This window comes from Baudoinia panamericana, assembly GCF_000338955.1.
Source record: "Baudoinia panamericana UAMH 10762 unplaced genomic scaffold BAUCOscaffold_5, whole genome shotgun sequence".
Taxonomy (NCBI): domain Eukaryota; kingdom Fungi; phylum Ascomycota; class Dothideomycetes; order Mycosphaerellales; family Teratosphaeriaceae; genus Baudoinia; species Baudoinia panamericana.
Window position 1 is genome coordinate 905,557 of NW_006911261.1, and position 15,349 is coordinate 920,905.

General features: G+C 54.9%; 10 protein-coding genes across 10 annotated transcripts; 6 read left to right on the forward strand and 4 right to left on the reverse strand.

Moving 5' to 3' along the window:
- Positions 1-122: 122 nt before the first annotated feature.
- BAUCODRAFT_33058 (uncharacterized protein) lies at positions 123-656 on the forward strand. The gene is made up of 3 exons (XM_007677051.1): positions 123-161; positions 218-506; positions 587-656. The coding sequence occupies exons 1-2, from the start codon at positions 129-131 to the stop codon at positions 338-340; spliced, it is 156 nt and encodes a 51-aa protein (XP_007675241.1). The 5' UTR covers positions 123-128; the 3' UTR covers positions 341-506; positions 587-656.
- Positions 657-1,548: 892 nt separating this feature from the next.
- Positions 1,549-2,626, reverse strand: BAUCODRAFT_446763 (uncharacterized protein). Its single transcript, XM_007677574.1, has one exon. It carries the CDS (start codon positions 2,291-2,293, stop codon positions 1,841-1,843), a length of 453 nt encoding a protein of 150 aa, XP_007675764.1. The 5' UTR covers positions 2,294-2,626; the 3' UTR covers positions 1,549-1,840.
- Positions 2,627-2,836: 210 nt separating this feature from the next.
- On the forward strand, positions 2,837-3,013 carry BAUCODRAFT_69184 (uncharacterized protein; the record flags this gene model as incomplete). The annotated part of the gene is made up of 1 exon (XM_007677310.1): positions 2,837-3,013. The coding sequence occupies one exon, from the start codon at positions 2,837-2,839 to the stop codon at positions 3,011-3,013; it is 177 nt and encodes a 58-aa protein (XP_007675500.1).
- Positions 3,014-3,617: 604 nt separating this feature from the next.
- BAUCODRAFT_446765 (uncharacterized protein) lies at positions 3,618-4,744 on the forward strand. The gene has a single exon (XM_007677575.1). It carries the CDS (start codon positions 3,958-3,960, stop codon positions 4,354-4,356), a length of 399 nt encoding a protein of 132 aa, XP_007675765.1. The 5' UTR covers positions 3,618-3,957; the 3' UTR covers positions 4,357-4,744.
- Positions 4,745-5,479: 735 nt separating this feature from the next.
- On the reverse strand, positions 5,480-6,875 carry BAUCODRAFT_68359 (uncharacterized protein; the record flags this gene model as incomplete). The annotated part of the gene is made up of 2 exons (XM_007677238.1): positions 5,480-5,611; positions 5,670-6,875. 2 exons carry the CDS (start codon positions 6,873-6,875, stop codon positions 5,480-5,482), a joined length of 1,338 nt encoding a protein of 445 aa, XP_007675428.1.
- A 729-nt stretch (positions 6,876-7,604) lies between these two features.
- BAUCODRAFT_33063 (uncharacterized protein) lies at positions 7,605-8,164 on the reverse strand. The gene has a single exon (XM_007677052.1). It carries the CDS (start codon positions 8,097-8,099, stop codon positions 7,830-7,832), a length of 270 nt encoding a protein of 89 aa, XP_007675242.1. The 5' UTR covers positions 8,100-8,164; the 3' UTR covers positions 7,605-7,829.
- A 47-nt stretch (positions 8,165-8,211) lies between these two features.
- BAUCODRAFT_33064 (uncharacterized protein) lies at positions 8,212-9,337 on the reverse strand. Its single transcript, XM_007677053.1, has 3 exons — positions 9,003-9,337; positions 8,860-8,945; positions 8,212-8,787 (listed from the first exon to the last, which is right to left on the reverse strand). Exons 1-3 carry the CDS (start codon positions 9,275-9,277, stop codon positions 8,672-8,674), a joined length of 477 nt encoding a protein of 158 aa, XP_007675243.1. The 5' UTR covers positions 9,278-9,337; the 3' UTR covers positions 8,212-8,671.
- A 908-nt stretch (positions 9,338-10,245) lies between these two features.
- On the forward strand, positions 10,246-10,692 carry BAUCODRAFT_23657 (uncharacterized protein; the record flags this gene model as incomplete). Its single annotated transcript, XM_007676944.1, has 1 exon — positions 10,246-10,692. The coding sequence occupies one exon, from the start codon at positions 10,246-10,248 to the stop codon at positions 10,690-10,692; it is 447 nt and encodes a 148-aa protein (XP_007675134.1).
- A 189-nt stretch (positions 10,693-10,881) lies between these two features.
- Positions 10,882-13,927, forward strand: BAUCODRAFT_33067 (uncharacterized protein). Its single transcript, XM_007677054.1, has 2 exons — positions 10,882-11,885; positions 11,948-13,927. The coding sequence occupies exons 1-2, from the start codon at positions 11,374-11,376 to the stop codon at positions 13,779-13,781; spliced, it is 2,346 nt and encodes a 781-aa protein (XP_007675244.1). The 5' UTR covers positions 10,882-11,373; the 3' UTR covers positions 13,782-13,927.
- BAUCODRAFT_448811 (uncharacterized protein) lies at positions 13,919-15,304 on the forward strand. The gene has a single exon (XM_007677576.1). It carries the CDS (start codon positions 14,057-14,059, stop codon positions 14,852-14,854), a length of 798 nt encoding a protein of 265 aa, XP_007675766.1. The 5' UTR covers positions 13,919-14,056; the 3' UTR covers positions 14,855-15,304.
- The last annotated feature ends 45 nt before the right edge of the window (positions 15,305-15,349 follow it).

A 15,349-nucleotide genomic window follows, 5' to 3' on the forward strand; every position in this document is an offset into this window, starting at 1 on the left:
CAGAATTTCAAATCTCTTGCTCTTCCACAACTTCTCTCAAACACATCGGCCTCGACTCGGTTTTCCTTGACAGTATAAGCTTCAACATCGTACTGAAACCATATCTATATCCATCCAGGCCACTCGAAATGGACAGCAACAGTCAGCCGAATACGCGGAAGGTACGTTGCTGCAGCGGTTTGCGTTGTCTTCTACTCTTCTGATAACGGCAAACCAGATCAAGTGGACGGCAGAGACTGACAAAAACCTCCTGCTCTTTGCCATGGGCCGCGAGATTAGTGACAAGGAGTTCACGGTCATTGCGGGTTGGTTTGATGGTAAGTTGACCACTCACACTTGATTGTGACTTGTCGCTAACTATCGTGCAGAGCAGCCAACACCCGAGGCTGTCCGAGAACGCCTCGACAAGCTCAGGCGTGAGCAGAGAAGGGTCCTGACGGCAGCGGGTATCGCGTTGGAAGATGCCAGAGAGAGTCACAGCGAGCCCATTGACAACGAGATCGATGGTAAGTGTCGGATCACGAACCATTGCTAAACAGCGCTTGCACAGCCGTTGGTGAACGTCGTTGCTGACTTCATACACCAGAGAATACCGCTGAGCCCAAGCAACCGCAGCCACGCGTCGAGACTGGTGGAGATCTCGTCAAGAACCACGGCGTCCCTCCTGGTGTCCTGGCGGCGGCGTTGCGAGAGCTGCAACAAAGGGGACGTCTGCTAACTCAAAGCGAGCTGGATGCCATCGCTCAAGAGGCGCGAGAAGCTCGGGAGGCTCGTGAGAAGGCTGAGGCGGACGCAGCCGCAAACATTCTCACCAAGATGGCCAGTCGTCCATAAGATGGTATGGATTGCAGATGTGGATTTTAGCCATGGCGTCTTTAGATGTTGCAGCGAGTGCAGCCAGCTTCCAGACGGCCTTCCGATGTCGGTACAGTGTCACAAAAGGTAATATGCGATGACAAAGACATTGTATGCCCAGCGGTCTGGGACGACTCCGGACAGTAACATCCAACACCCTCCTCCATCACACCAAAGTCCGTTATGGCTCTTTGACAGCGATAGCGACATTTGACGGTGGATAAACGTGAGATCGCCATACCGTCCTCCACGCCCTGTTGCCTGTTGATAGCTGCCAGAGTACTCATCATGGCGCTGTTGAGCCCAGCAGTTCCGTGAATTCCACACATAAGCTTCTTCCATATGTCGAACGGTTTAGAAGGGTGTATAGCAATGGGGTTTGACGCACAGCATTTCAACATTGAGTCCGCTGGAACACTGTAAAGTTACGCACAATAGCGAGGAATATCGGATCGTCAACTTCCGCGCAACCCATCTGCCGTCGGGTCCGCTCCTCCCGACACCGTAGCGCTGACGCTTGTATACTAGGTTAGCATGACTGACGCAACGTTGCAAGACCCAATCGACCAGTATGACTTCGAGAGGGTGGGGAATAGCGTTGATAATGTCTGTATCCTCAAGGCCCTGCGGTGTCCATGACATCGACCCACGGTAATATGACCAGACAGTGTTATTGTGAGAGGGCGGCCGCTATAAGCCCGTAGTGATAATGGGAGCATTTACTACGATGGCGGCGGTGAGCTCAACAACGTTGCGAGCTTTAGTGCCTCGAGCGCAGTTTGCGCCGCGTTCACTAGACTAGCAGCATTCTGTGGTCCGTCACCACAGAACTATGGCAGAACATATCTCGGTTAGAACGACTGCCATGCCGTCGAAAACCGCCTAGGATCGCTTTGATGGTAGCGGCGGGGTCGGGAATCCTGCGATGACCGACCGTAAAAGCATCGTTCGCGCTCATGTCACAACGACAGTATGCTCTTAAGCTCTATGCGCAGTACGGCATCGGAGAGCGGAGGCTAGTACGGGCAAACGTAGTATACGCAGAGGCATCTATGGTGGCGAGGGTGAGCACAGCTCTGGCACAGATCCAAGAGTAGCAACGGACGGGCGCCGTTCTGGCTGCAGGAGAGCGATCGTACTGTGGGACCCGCAAGCCATGAGAGGCGCCAATTGGCTGCAACGAGCATACCGCGCTGGCGTCAGTGACGGCGACAACAAGCCTGGCAATGCAAGCTGTGCCAGGATCGTAGCGTATAATGTGAAGGCACGTCCCCGTTTCCCAGTGCAACACTCCTGCTTCGTGGCTGGGAGCATAGGCGAAGCATCGAGCAGCTGTCAACAGGAGAGACACCGCCAGGGTATCGGTAGTAATGAAAACGAAGGTGGTGTGCCATGATGCCAGACTCCTACTCGTGGCCGAAGGCCTACGTGTCTCCATTGTAGCACATGGCTCTTCTTACGCGGACGCGAGGTACGATGCGGTGTAGTGGCGCCGGTTGAGGTCCTCTCAGGAAACTTGTGTGATTGATGAAAGGCCTCGTATGCTCAAGGTTGTAGCAAAGAACGTAGACCACGTAGCATACGGTTTTGTGCTCTACCAAATGTGTCTGTATTGTGCAACGAGTGCAGAAGTTGTTCGAGAATGGATGTGCTGGACCATCAGTAACACTTTTGTTGTGACAAGCGCTTGACCTGCCTGCAGTACATCTTTCGGTGTCCACCAAACTGCTGGACTCGGTGTAGGATGTATGCCTATCTCATGCGCTGGTTAGGACGTCCTCTTGCGTCGTATGGCTTTGCATAGGCGATTGTCGTAGCATTGAAGGACTGCGTTAGGCACAATTACGACGAGAAAGGTGGTTCTGTGCCAAGAGAACATTGTTCCAGGCTGTCGAGGAGTCAGCTTCGAGGAAGGACTTTCGGACTGTTGGACGCATTCCAATGACATAACAACCTCCAATCATCAGAACGATCAACAGCCATGGCGGAGCCCAGCAACTGCCACCACACCTTCAAGATTGCGAAGTCCAACACCACCCTAATTGTCTGGAAGTGCCAAGTCTGCGACTCGGGGCCACACTGGTATATCTACCAGTGCACAAAATGCGGCCTGAAGACTTGCCAGCCGTGTGCAACGACAGGTATCCCACCCATGTAACAGGGCGAACGAGTGCTATAATAGCAATAGTGGCAACATTCTCAGCTCCGACAGTCGAGATATCAGTGGCGTTACAACACCTCGCGCTCCGGTCCGCCTTCCACCCACGACCGAGAGCAGACGCTGACGGACCTATGGCTGCGGGAGCAGCTCAAGACGAGTGTGCGTCCTCGGAAAGAGGTGACCTGCAGTACGGAGCCGCACCACTGCTCTGTGGCCAACCCGAAAGGTTCGCAGAAAACTCCGTGCTCTGGTCCTCTTGAAATCCGGAGCGAGAAGGCATGTTGATGGACCTATCGCTGCGGGAGCAGCTTAACACGAAATGGCCGTCGTGGGAGTAGGTGATCGGCAGGATGATCCAGTACCCCCTCTACGCGTGGCCAACTGGAGTGTCTGTAAAGAGCCGCAGCCTTCTTGCTCGCTGGCACTCTCTGCCAAGCAGTCCATGGACGTCAGCCGCAGCGTGCGGCCACCCGCCGCTATGGAATCAGCTCACGCCCATTGCTGCCACGGTAGGAAGGTTGAGCGTTCTGTTCTAACACTGCAAAATGCTCTTCGTCCGCTCAGCCATAGCCCTTCGGTCCATTGCAGGTGCCGTCTTGCGGCATTTGTGGCGCTCAGCTAAGCTTAAGTGCACCACGCCCTTTCCGGCTCTGGGCGTACAGTGAACCGTGTTACTTCACTCTGTACACTGCTACGATCTTCTAGGACATATGCAGGTTCTCATGTTGCGCACGAGCTCCACATAGCCGTTATGCCGAGCATGTAGCAGCATATGAGTGGCTGCGCCTCGCTTGCGGCGGAGGAGGAAGCCTTGCACGAGACCCTGGTGGCCAAGTCGTCACTCGCGAGAGGCAACTCGGCACGCAGTGCGAAGGCTTCTCGATGGAGCTGAGACCGGTTGGTCGCTCTATTGAAGCTTGTGGCATGGCATCGCGAAAGCCATGGCTGCCGCTGCGCTGAATTCGCACCTCCACAGGGTCAGGCAAGGGTCTTGTCCGTTCGCGGATGAAGTAGGGCAGCGGGCGCGCCGTACGGTCGTGATCGGCGCACAGCTGCAGAACAGGCCGCAACTTGGTGAGGGCACAAAGCTGGTCTGTGTGAGCGGGCCCGCTCGCCTCGTCTTGGACATGGCCTGTACAATGCGACATCTGCACCTACACACGATCCGAGGGAGGAGGGTCGCCCGCCAGGCAGAAAGCCTGGAGAAGCCGCCACAGCGCTTACACATGGCCGACCTACCGGAGTATCGCACGCATGAAGTGTTGACGCGGCAGCCGGCACAGGTCCAGCAAAGCTGCTTCTACCGTTTTAGATCCTATCTGCTCTTATGTGCTCCATAACTGCACGGGCATGAGGGTGTGAGCGCGAAAGCAGGGCGCCGCTTCTCAAGCCCGCCGGCATCTCAGCTCCTCCGCCGCCCAAACCACGTATAATGACACCACGCTTTTCCAACAAGGCATGCAGCTGAAGCGCCTTCTTATGGTCTTTCAATCCCTCAGGAGCCGTCTCGCGAGCGTATCTGAATGATGCGTGCGCCATGGCGATAAAGCCAGGCTCGCGGCTGCTCTGAAACCCTGGTAAGGTCCATCATCGACTTGTCCGCTCAGATCTTGACCTACGTAGCAGTCCGTGTCATGCAGGTACTATCCAGCGGTAGCCACAGCTCTTGCGATGCTTCTTCCGAGCATTTGACCGCAGCATGAACTTTAATTGCAGCTGCGGAGGAGATGGAAGTGAGAGGACCAATTTACCTGCCGATGCGTGCTGCCTAAGGCAAGCGGCAACGGCCATTACTTGCAGCGAGACTGCAGGCTTACACACGAGTCGACTCCACTGGCTATGCATGCTGCTGACCTACAAACATATATGCTTGCACAGCTCTGGTGGAGCCTATGGGAAAGCTTGTGGCGGTGGAATGAAGTATTTGGTATGGAAAGTTACGGCACAGCGATATGACGACGGGGAGACTACCGGGAGCTGGTAGGTTATGGCTGTACCTTCAACAGCAACGGGATGTAAGCATGGCGAGAATAGCATCATATTGTGGCCATCATCGCTCGTAGAGCTTTTCTAGATAATTCTCCAACACATCTGTAAGATCACCTTTCAACACCGTAATCTGCAGCAAATCCGCGAGTGCGGGGCCACGAGAAGTCATTCCAGTTCATTCATGTGCACATCTGTCCTAGGGTACAGGCGTCAAGGAACTTCAGGCATCTTGACTTCGTAACTCGTATGTACACGTATCACATGCTGCGGTATATCGCCGCGGTATCAATGATCACTGCCGTACATTGCAGTGCCGTCGCTTCTTCACCCATGCTGGCTCAGTGAGTGAACGGTTCATCATGCCGTAACGCCCTGCTAAACGCTGAGAATGCTGTTGATCATCACCCCAAGAATGCACTGCACTGATTTGTCGAATCGTCGAGGATGTCGCCGTGGTCGCCGCAAAAGTCCGGCTTACAAACCCTCCTCGCCGGCCTTGCAAACGTGGATGTTCTTGCCCCATTCACTCTTAAGGACCTGTGACGCAGTGATCCGACGAGAAGCGACGGGGTCAAGGATTGAGTAGATGACGTTGCGGCATCGAGCCTATGAGGGGGATTAGCACAGCCAGAACGTCAGCAAGTGAAGTAGAGGATGAACTGACCCTGTGGAGCGACTCGATGGGCTGAAAACCCTCCTCGGAGCGACGAGCCTTTAGATAGTTCTCGTAGAATTCCTCGCCGGATTTCGCTTGCGTCCATAAGTGACGCCCGGTACGCATTGCCATGTAGATAACACCGCAAGCCCAGACATCGACGGCACGCGGGTCGAACTCCTTTTCGATATACTCCTCAGGTGCTATATAAGGAGCGGAACCACAAAGGCCTTGCGTCAGGTGAGGCTCGGTCTCCCATGCCATGCGGAAGCACTCTCCGTTGCCGAAATCACTAATTTTCAAAGCGCCGTGAGTGGTGAGTAGTAGATTCTCGGGCTTCAGATCGCGGTGAGCGACACCCATCTCGTGGATGTACTCCACGCCACGCATCAGCTGCAAGAAGAAGCAGTCGGCTTCGATGACGTCGAGCTTGTGAGCCACCATCACCAAGGTGTAGAGGTCACCTCCAGCGCAATACTCCATGACCTCGCAGAAGTCGCCCTTGGCGTCGCTCAGCAAGTCCAGGGTGTGAATAACGTTCGGGTGGCGGAGGGACGACGAGATGCAGAACTCCGAGTTCAGCCGCTTGCCGTACTTCTTGCTGTCTTCATTCGGACGACGACGAAATTCTTTGACGGCGTAGAGCTGCTCATGCTTTGCATCGTTCGGGTCAGGCTTGTGGGCGATGCGCACAATGCCGAACGCACCCTTGCCCACGATTTCTTGGCACTTGCCGTACTTCTGGACAAGCGTGGCAGTAGCGTTAGGCCCACCAGACTTGTCCGCAGCCATCTTATTCTTCTCGGTGCGAACCTGATCTAACCATGAGTTCATGAGAGAGAGTGGCTGTTCCTCGTGGTTTTCCCGCTCCTTGCCGCTAAGGAAGGTACGAAGGATGTCTCTGAGCTTCTCCTGACGCTTAGCATGCTTGAGGAAGTGGTGATGCTCTCCGTCCTCGTCGGTCCAGAAGCGGCCTGGCGGAGCAGTGGGAGTGTCCTGATGGCTGTTGGATCCATTTCGTAAGGAGGACGCAACGGTGGGAACGCCGTTACGTGACGACTGACGGGTTGGGTTCGACGGGCGTTGTGATGCAGTCGGTGAAGTTGCTGACAGTGGCTCTTCGACCTCTTCGACCGCGGTCTCGGGAACGTTGCGGGCAACGCGATCTTGTCCTGACAAGCGGCTCTCGGCATTGCTATCCTTCTGCGAGAACATGCGGCCCAACTTCGACAACGTCGATCTCTTCGTGATCGGAGCTGGACGCTCTGGCTTTGGAGTGCCATTAATTGGCGGCGATGGCACGCCGTTCTCGTCGGCTGCCATCGTTGTGATGTTGTTGGAACTGGGAGGAATGTCGGTGGTGGTTGGAGAGAAGTCGCGAAGAAGTCAACCGCCCTCATGCGCGAATTTCAGGCTCGCGACTAGGCTCAAAACAGGCTCCGAGGTGCGGCGTTGATGCAACAATTGTCATGTTATTGCTCTCAATTACGGTCGCACAGATCGAAGAAGATCCTCCTTCACAATGATATTAACGAGTCAGAGGATGAGAGACGGAGTGTTCAGGACGTGGTGCAGAGGTTGTTGTCAGCAACAAGCGAGCAGCAATCGTTCACGACCGCAACGCCGCCTGCACGTGCGTCATTTTGTGCAACGTCCGTCAGCGTTATTTAATGATTGGGTCCTGCTCGGTGAACCATAACGATATTCACTTTGCTGAACACCCCTTTGTATGAATCTGTGACCGATCGCTATATAGTTCTACGACAGTTTGACGTGCATTTCTCCAACAGCGTGCTCAAGTAGAGTAGTTATGCAACAGGGTTGAAAAGAGGCGGCATTTGATCGTCCTACTCGGTGGCGTAAACAAGCTTTGCCTGTGAAATTGGTTCCGGTATCCGCTTAAGCTTGTGAGTTTTGTGTGCTTGAGCTGTTTCCATCCGGCATCCATTATTCCGCTGACTGCTGAGTTACCATGTCTCCTTCTTAGAACGACAGTGACGTTGATGGCTGGTCTGCTGAGTTTTCTCAACCGCAACACGTAGCCTTAAGGGGATCTCCGCAGCAGTTCAAATCCACGCGAGTGTGAACGCAGCTTTCCCGTGATCCAGCTCAGCTCCTGTCTAGAGACGCCAAAGTCCCACCCGAAGCTGGAGAACCCCCAATCTTACCTTATCGAGGCATTTGTTGTTTGCCCGTTTGGCAATTGAAGATGCAATAAGGATAAGTGATTGGCAATTGACCATTCTGTAATAATGGAATAGAATTCTTGAAACAAACCGCCTGAGCAAAGTATGCAGCTCCAGAGTAGTCAGATAAACGCCATGGTTGAGTGTACTCCCAGTCAACCACCAACATGCAGTCGGCAGGCACATTGCCTGGTGCTCCTGTCCTGCATGCATATGCAACGTCGTTACCACCGCGCTGGCAGACCGCTTGCATGTAAGGGAGCAACAGAAGTGTGAGAAGTGGGTTTTCCCACTGTCGCGCGTGAACCAATCTTACACAGATACATTAGTATGGGTTCATCATTGCCACGCTTTGAGTAATGAGACGATACCGAGCGAAGGAAGTGTGGCTCGTTCAGATAAGCGATATCGCGGAGCTCGAAAATGCCTCACCTTAACCTGCCACCTACAGCTAAGCATCTGGAGAGGCCTTAGAAGCTGCAATTGCTGCGTAGGCAAACCATAACTCGCAATGACTTGTCCAAATATCGAACGACCGTACGAAAACGCTTCTCGTTCTATAGAGGCAGCAAGTGAACAGAATCCACGTGACTTGGAAAAGGTGTTCATATGCAGCATCTTCAGTAGACAAGCCTAAGAGGTGAGCGGGTATCATCCATAAGTACTCCAGAAGCAGCGCCTGTCCTCGGACAAAAATGTGGGCTTCAAGCTCGCCATCCTCCAACGCAGGGGACAAGCCCATGCTGGCCCAATCTTAGATATTCACTACAGATGCTGCACAACATGCACACATTTCCAGACATGTAGAAAGAGGCCTGACACGGCTTATGAGTGGCCAACACCGCTGAGCGGCTCATTGGCCGCTGATTCAGCGTCCGACTCCACGCCCGTCGTGGACTCGCTGGAAGATTGAGGAGGTCTTGAAAGCGCTTCGAAGTTGCCTAGGAATTGTCAGTGGACCCAGACATGCCCGAGCTGCTTGCTAGCGTGCATAGAGGGTTATAGAGACATACGCTGGAGCAGGTTCAGTGACATTCGCTTCGTACCATCCTTCTCGTACGTGTCCATCTTCGCATCTGCCTCAACGTACATCTGGGTGCTACGGCTGTGGTTAGCATAGCCCGCAGACTAGGAGTATCTCTGGCACTAATGATACCCTTTTGGCAAGCTGCACAGGAGCTCCCTCTGCGAACCCTCTGAAAAGCTGGAAACGTTGAACCAGCTCACTGCACGCTGCCCGTTCTCATCGCGTGCGCCGTACTGTACACCCAGACTGTATCTGATTACGTCTCGTCCGGTTGATGTGGGTGTGACTTCGGGTGTGTTTGCGAGACGGCCGATGAGCTGCATCTTTGCAAGCGGACGTGCGGTGGTAGTGGAGAAGGCGCGGGCGGAAGTGGCTGCGCGGGGCAGCATGCGAGCGGTGGACATGGTGTCCGTCTCACTTCGGTGGTGGTATGAAGGGGAGGAAGTGTCGTCGGTCTGTACGCTGATGCGAGCACTCAACGCGACCGAGATCGCGACCGCGTTTCAATGTGTGGCCCGTGCGTTGTCCAGGTATCAGCTGCAACCAGTTACATTCCGTCACTCTCCAACCACATCCATCTCCTCTTCCTGTTGTTCTTTTCGTATTCATCTCGCTGGTATCTGGTGCCTCGACGTGCTGGACTCTCCGGGTTCAGTGTCAGGATGTCTGCTCGCTCAAGACATCGATTGGAGCCGCCCATAATGTTTGCAAGGCTACGGCAGAATCTACCCGCTGAAAGTGAAACCATACCATGTGCCAGACATCAGCACTGCTTAGCGAAGGAGCTCCAGGCTAGCTCACAGCCTCCCACGCCTCAGAGGACCAAACGCAGCATCGGATGGAGACAAACTCGCGCGGACCCTGTGTGAGACTGCATTTTGTCAATCCGCCTACCTCGAGCGTCCTGCGCAGATATACAACTATTTGCGAGGGATGAAGTGTGATCATGCGTCAACCTTGCTGGATGTTACCTAGTCCATCTCTACAGCCATAATGGTCTTTCGTCCCTATAGAGCTGCGCTATACCTGCTAAGCCACTGCTTACCACCAGTCCAACTCCTGTGGCCTTATGCGTTTCCTACGTTTCTATGTGCGGCATTACTCATTATCTTCTTCATGAGTTCGTGTCACTTTGCCCACTTCTCCTTCTCAACAACACAGCACTGCTTTGAGACAGGCAACCTTTGCTGCCCACAAGAACAACCTTTGCTACTACCAAAAACACCTCTGCTTCTACGGTCTTCAAACACCAGCCCGAACTTCTAACAACCGTTCTGCTCCATACGAAACAGCTCCTAAGACTGCGAAGACGAATTCACCACTCCATCCCGGTTCATAACCGGACGAATTGTACCATCACCGCACCGCCAGCATGAGTGCAGTTGTCACGATTGCTGGATCCGAGTACGGCACTGACCGCCCGCCAAATGGCCGTACAGGCTCAAATGCCACCCTGAGGAGCCTGCCGCCAGCATACTCTCCGCGCGAGGCCGCAGCTGACACTATGTCAAATGAACCGGAGACCGCACCAAATCTTTTGCCGGCTTATCATCCTCCTCCAGGCATACTGTTCGCCAATTACCGCCCCGAGGCCAAATCACCGCCGCTGAGACCCGTCCACGCAGCAGCGGCCGAAGCACAAGCTCCACGTGCGCGCATCGACTTGGTCCAAGCCCGGCGATCAGAACCTCGGCAACCCTCGCCCTACGCAAGTATGGTCGGAGCGCTCTTCGTGACCGGACTTCTGGCACTCTTGTTGATCGGCATTGCCGCGAGCCCGAGGAAGGACGGTAACAGAAAGTCTAGCGCGGGCATGTAGTAATCCCTCCGAGAGCTTGGGCACGCCTCAACATAGAGGCACGGGTATGCGCAGACATACTTAATGTAGCAATGTGGATATGCGGCGGGCAGGAAATGGTGGGACGGAAGCAGCCGGATGATAGGGCAGTCGCTTGGCTTGACGTAGATCTAGCGGCCTGCGAGTCACGTCAAAGTTACAGTTGTGTGTGTGCATGTGTCTCGGACTTCTCGAGTATCCCGTCGAGTTCATGTACAATCATTCACTACTATTGCGCCGTGAGTCGCGCCGACATCCTTTCCGCCTTCTGCCGTTTCATCCTTTCCGTGTCTGTAGCGAACAGATGGAGCTCCAGCTCCCTCTACTGGGAAGATAATTTTGCGAGTCAAGGACAAGCAGACTTTCGTCCGGAAACGAAGCCACGTGTAGATGATGATCTGAAGCCGCGTCAAGGTGCATAACGAAGCGATGAAGTACGGCATACTGTGGGCGTAGATATACAATCGCGACCAAGCGAGAGTCGCTATCCGAAGCCGGCCGACTCCTTCACCTCTTCCTTCGTGGTCCGCGGGACATTAGCATCGACAGAACATTCACTTGCGCCGTATAAGCCTTCTGCGACGCTCGCTGAGTCACTGACTGCGCGTATCGCGTAACCCGCGCTACTCCGCTGCATTGGCCAGCAGTCACTGAGGAATCAGCATGCAACAGTCGCCTGTGTCACGAAAGCGACCCGCACCCGGTACATCGCCAATGCCACCGCAGCAACAACAGCAGCAGCAACACCAAAGCCAGCCAAGTCAAGCTCCTGCGCCATCTTACCCAGTGGCGCCGAGCACCACCGACTATGGCAACTTCGACTTTTCCCAGCCTTACGCCGCAGACGGTGCATTCTCCGATGCGAACCTATCCACCCAAGTGAATGATGCGTCATACTATCAAAACAGCGTACAACCCAACACATACACGCCAAACGGTCTGAATGGACAAGCGACATCAACAGACCTTGTTCGGCGAGCACGGAATCAGCCGGTGGTAGCGCATACTGGCGGAGGTGTGCCGCCGGGCCAGTGGGATGGCGGAGGCTTCGGGAGCGCCCCAGGACCAGGTGAAGAGGAGGACGAGGAAGAATTGAAGGCGAAGGTTGCGATGGCGAAGCGGGATGCGCAGGGCAAGAGGAAGCAGATACCGCCATTTGTGCAGAAGCTGAGCAGGTAAGGGGGGGCTCGATTCGCGCCGAGCAGAAGAGGTTGCATGCGCTGACAGAATATGACAGCTTTCTGGACAGCAATAACACAGACCTGATCCGGTGGTCAGACGATGGGCGTTCGTTCATCGTACTTGATGAGGATGAGTTTGCGCGGACACTCATCCCAGAGCTCTTCAAGCACAACAATTACGCATCCTTTGTGCGACAGCTGAACATGTACGGCTTTCACAAGACGGTCAACATCACGGACGGCTCGCTGCGGCAGTCGGAGAAGGCACGGAAGGGCGTAAAGCCACCGAGCATGTACTCACATCCTTACTTCCGCCGGAACCAGCCTGAGCTACTCTGGCTGATTCAGAAGCCTGTCAACAAGGCTGGAGGAAAGAGGAAGCGAGATGGTAACATCAAAGACCAGTATGACAGTGACGACGAGCGAATGTTCTCACCTGTGCCGGGGCTGGGTGCTGGCAGTGTAGGTGAGCTTGGCGCACCGGGAGCAGCTCAAGATCTGGTCACCCTCCCGCGGACCGAGCTGGCTTCTGTGAGGCGAGAGCTGCAGAAGCTGCAGACTCAGCAGCGGTACATCTCTCAGATGATCGCGCAGCTCAAGGACCAGAACGAGCAATTCTATCGGCAAGCAAGTGCGTTTCAAGCACTCCATGACCGGCATGAGAACAGCATCAACGCCATCCTCACGTTCTTGGCGACTTTCTACAATCGCAGTCTGGAAGGCCACGGAGCGCAGAATCTTGTGAACATGTTTAACAACTCCAACCAGAACACTCAACCGCAAGGTAGCGTGGAAGAAGTGACGGGTGACGGCGCCACAGAAAACAATCAGCAGCTTCAAAGATTCGTGAAGAAGCAGCCTCTCCTCTTACCCGGGCCCCTAGCGAACCTACAACAGCAGCAACAACAGACCGGCTCGGCAGTTACAGCACCTAACTCCGCCCGTACTTCGGTCAGCCCGCCCAATGGTAGCCTCAAGCGCGAGAGCACTTCCAGCGTACCGCCAGTGGATGGCGGGAAGACTTCAGAGAGCACTGCCAGCCCCATCATCAAGAATGACGCACCAACTCCAGACCTGCTGCACTCGGTACCGGAGAACGACCAGATGATGAGCCTAATCAATAGCGTGAACGCCACAAATGCGGCCAGTGCATCAGGTGAAATGGCGCCTGCGCTAGACTTTTCTTCCGCGCTGGAGCACTACCAGAGGGCCAACGGCAATGCCCCGTTGACACCGCAACAGCGAGACAATATGTTGTCTCTCATCGCGAACCAGCACGCGGTCAACTCGGGCGATGGCAATAATGCGCTTATCTCGCCACACCCTCCGCAGATGCCGGATCTTAACCGCATGCGGGAGACGCAGCAACAGCTCGAGATGCTGACGAACATGCAGCGGCAACAGGATGAGAAGGTACAAGACTTACATCGCCGATTGCAGCCGCTGAGCCCGACAGGCAGTATACCTGGCCTGCAGCCAAGCCCACCGCCCGACTTGTTTGACCTTACCGGTGCGCCTGGTGACTACGACCCGAATGCGTACTTCAACTTCGATGACACGAGCTGGCAGAATCCGGACGCGGCGGGGGTGGAAGACGGCGGTGCAGCGTCGGCGCCGGAGGATCTGAACTTCGACTTCGGTGCGCCTGTCGATGGCGGCGATATCAACTGGGAATTCAACGGCGGCCTTGCGGACGAAATGTTCACGACCTCGCCTAGCAACGGCTTTGCGAACAATGTGACCTTGAGTCCGCAGCAAGGCCAGCAAAAAGTGCAGCACCCGGCCAGCAGGGTGGAGAGTCTGAGTAGCGAGGCGACGAGCCCGGCAACTACGGCGGTACCTGAGGTGGTAGATGAGCCCAGCACGCCGAGAAAGAGAGTAAGGACGTGATGCTGAGAGTGGTGCTAGAAGGCATGCCAGAGATTATTGTACGAGTGTAAAAGCATTGCTTATACTCTATATACACGCCTGCATATACCCCATACTACATTCCGGTCGTTAACAACGTCCAATATGATCCAATATTGCCCCGGAACGCATCACGTGCGATGTCTAGCTAGCGTGCGGTTTCGCGTCTGGATGCCCCACCTTCCTTCCCACTTCGAACGTGCATTGCATCGCACAACGTACTTCACTCATGAAACCTTCACCCACCACGGCCGATCATGGCAACGAACGCTCAGCTATCAACTCACCTTCACACCCTCCTCCCAACGCTCTCCCCGCTTCCTGCTCCGCTGCTTGAGCTCGCGACCTCTCTCCTCGCCCAATCACGGACCCGCGCTTCCAGTCTGAAAGCCGAAGAAGAGATCGCTCGTGCCTTCGCATGCTGTCACATCGCATGTGAGCGACTAGGCAAGAAATTAGGCTTGGAGCTGGAGCAGAGGAACATCCTGCCACCGTGTAAACCCAAGGTCTACACGAGGCTGAAGACGTTTTTGGGGACTGTACTTCGAACACTCACGACCCCGAGGACACCAGGTGGGAGGCAGGTGACGCGGTCAGGTGCGGAAGCCGTTCCGTCACCGTCGAAGGTTGTTACATCGAGTAAGCTGGAAACAACTGTGACGCCTGTGTCGAGAAGGAGCACGAGACAACGCGTCGTGTCGGCGAAGCAGCCAAATGTCGGGCAGGTCGCGGAACCTGTTGTAGTAGAGGAACTGGCTACGACAGCAGCACCGCAGCAAGAGAAGTATCCTCACGCGGTCGGCGACATTCATGACACGAATGGGGACGAAGACCAGGAACAATCGCCTGTCAAGCGACCCTCAAAAACGCCACTACGGCGGAAGGAGAAGCACGGAGGGCGTGACGACAGTGACGGGAACCTAGGTCCTGCTGGCTTGCTGCCAGGTCTTGGTACGATGTTCCAACCTGCTGTCGACTGGCTCAGTGATGAGCGAAGGGCAAACTATGCCGAATGGGAGAAGGAGATGCGGTGTGCTATCGAGGCGGCAGGCTGATCTGGATGGCTGCGAACTGCTTGGCAGGTCATTGCGCAGTCATCATTGCTATCAGTGTGAAACCTTGAATGATACAAGGCCGGCAATGGCCGTCCGAGCTGGCAATGGCCGCGAAGCGTACAATGCTGCGGGAACCCACAGTCCGCTACGACCTTCTTCCGAGTGAACCACACATCATATCTTCTGCTATGGGGTCACCACTGCCTTCTCGACATCTGTCGGCGACCAGCTACGATCCGGAGATCAAGTCTGCATTCATGTCCGTTGTCGCTCGCGCGCATCGATGTTACACACTGCTTGCAGATTCCACAGAGGTTTACCACCTGCGCTCGGGTTTTAACGCTCGTTCCAGCTTGCGGATCGCATATCACCTCGTCCCGCGAATGCAGCACTTCAAGACGAAGTCTCGGCGGTAACTTTGGCAATCGTCATCCTCGTTCTTCGAATTTTCGCACAGGGATTCCGTATCCATTCGGTATAACGTTGTCAATTGCT

Bases quoted from the DNA above. Each gene is read 5' to 3' on its own strand.
- BAUCODRAFT_33058 (XM_007677051.1), top strand. From the start codon at position 129: ATGGACAGCAACAGTCAGCCGAATACGCGGAAG. The intron at 162-217 runs GTACGTTGCTGC...ACGGCAAACCAG, and splicing joins GTCAGCCGAATACGCGGAAG to ATCAAGTGGACGGCAGAGAC.
- BAUCODRAFT_446763 (XM_007677574.1), bottom strand. From the start codon at position 2,293: ATGGAGACACGTAGGCCTTCGGCCACGAGTAGGAGTCTGGCATCATGG.
- BAUCODRAFT_446765 (XM_007677575.1), top strand. From the start codon at position 3,958: ATGGCTGCCGCTGCGCTGAATTCGCACCTCCACAGGGTCAGGCAAGGG.
- BAUCODRAFT_33063 (XM_007677052.1), bottom strand. From the start codon at position 8,099: ATGCAAGCGGTCTGCCAGCGCGGTGGTAACGACGTTGCATATGCATGC.
- BAUCODRAFT_33064 (XM_007677053.1), bottom strand. From the start codon at position 9,277: ATGTCCACCGCTCGCATGCTGCCCCGCGCAGCCACTTCCGCCCGCGCC. The intron at 8,946-9,002 runs GTATCATTAGTG...CCACAGCCGTAG, and splicing joins CTGTGCAGCTTGCCAAAAGG to CACCCAGATGTACGTTGAGG. The intron at 8,788-8,859 runs GTATGTCTCTAT...GACAATTCCTAG, and splicing joins GTCACTGAACCTGCTCCAGC to GCAACTTCGAAGCGCTTTCA.
- BAUCODRAFT_33067 (XM_007677054.1), top strand. From the start codon at position 11,374: ATGCAACAGTCGCCTGTGTCACGAAAGCGACCCGCACCCGGTACATCG. The intron at 11,886-11,947 runs GTAAGGGGGGGC...AGAATATGACAG, and splicing joins TTTGTGCAGAAGCTGAGCAG to CTTTCTGGACAGCAATAACA.
- BAUCODRAFT_448811 (XM_007677576.1), top strand. From the start codon at position 14,057: ATGGCAACGAACGCTCAGCTATCAACTCACCTTCACACCCTCCTCCCA.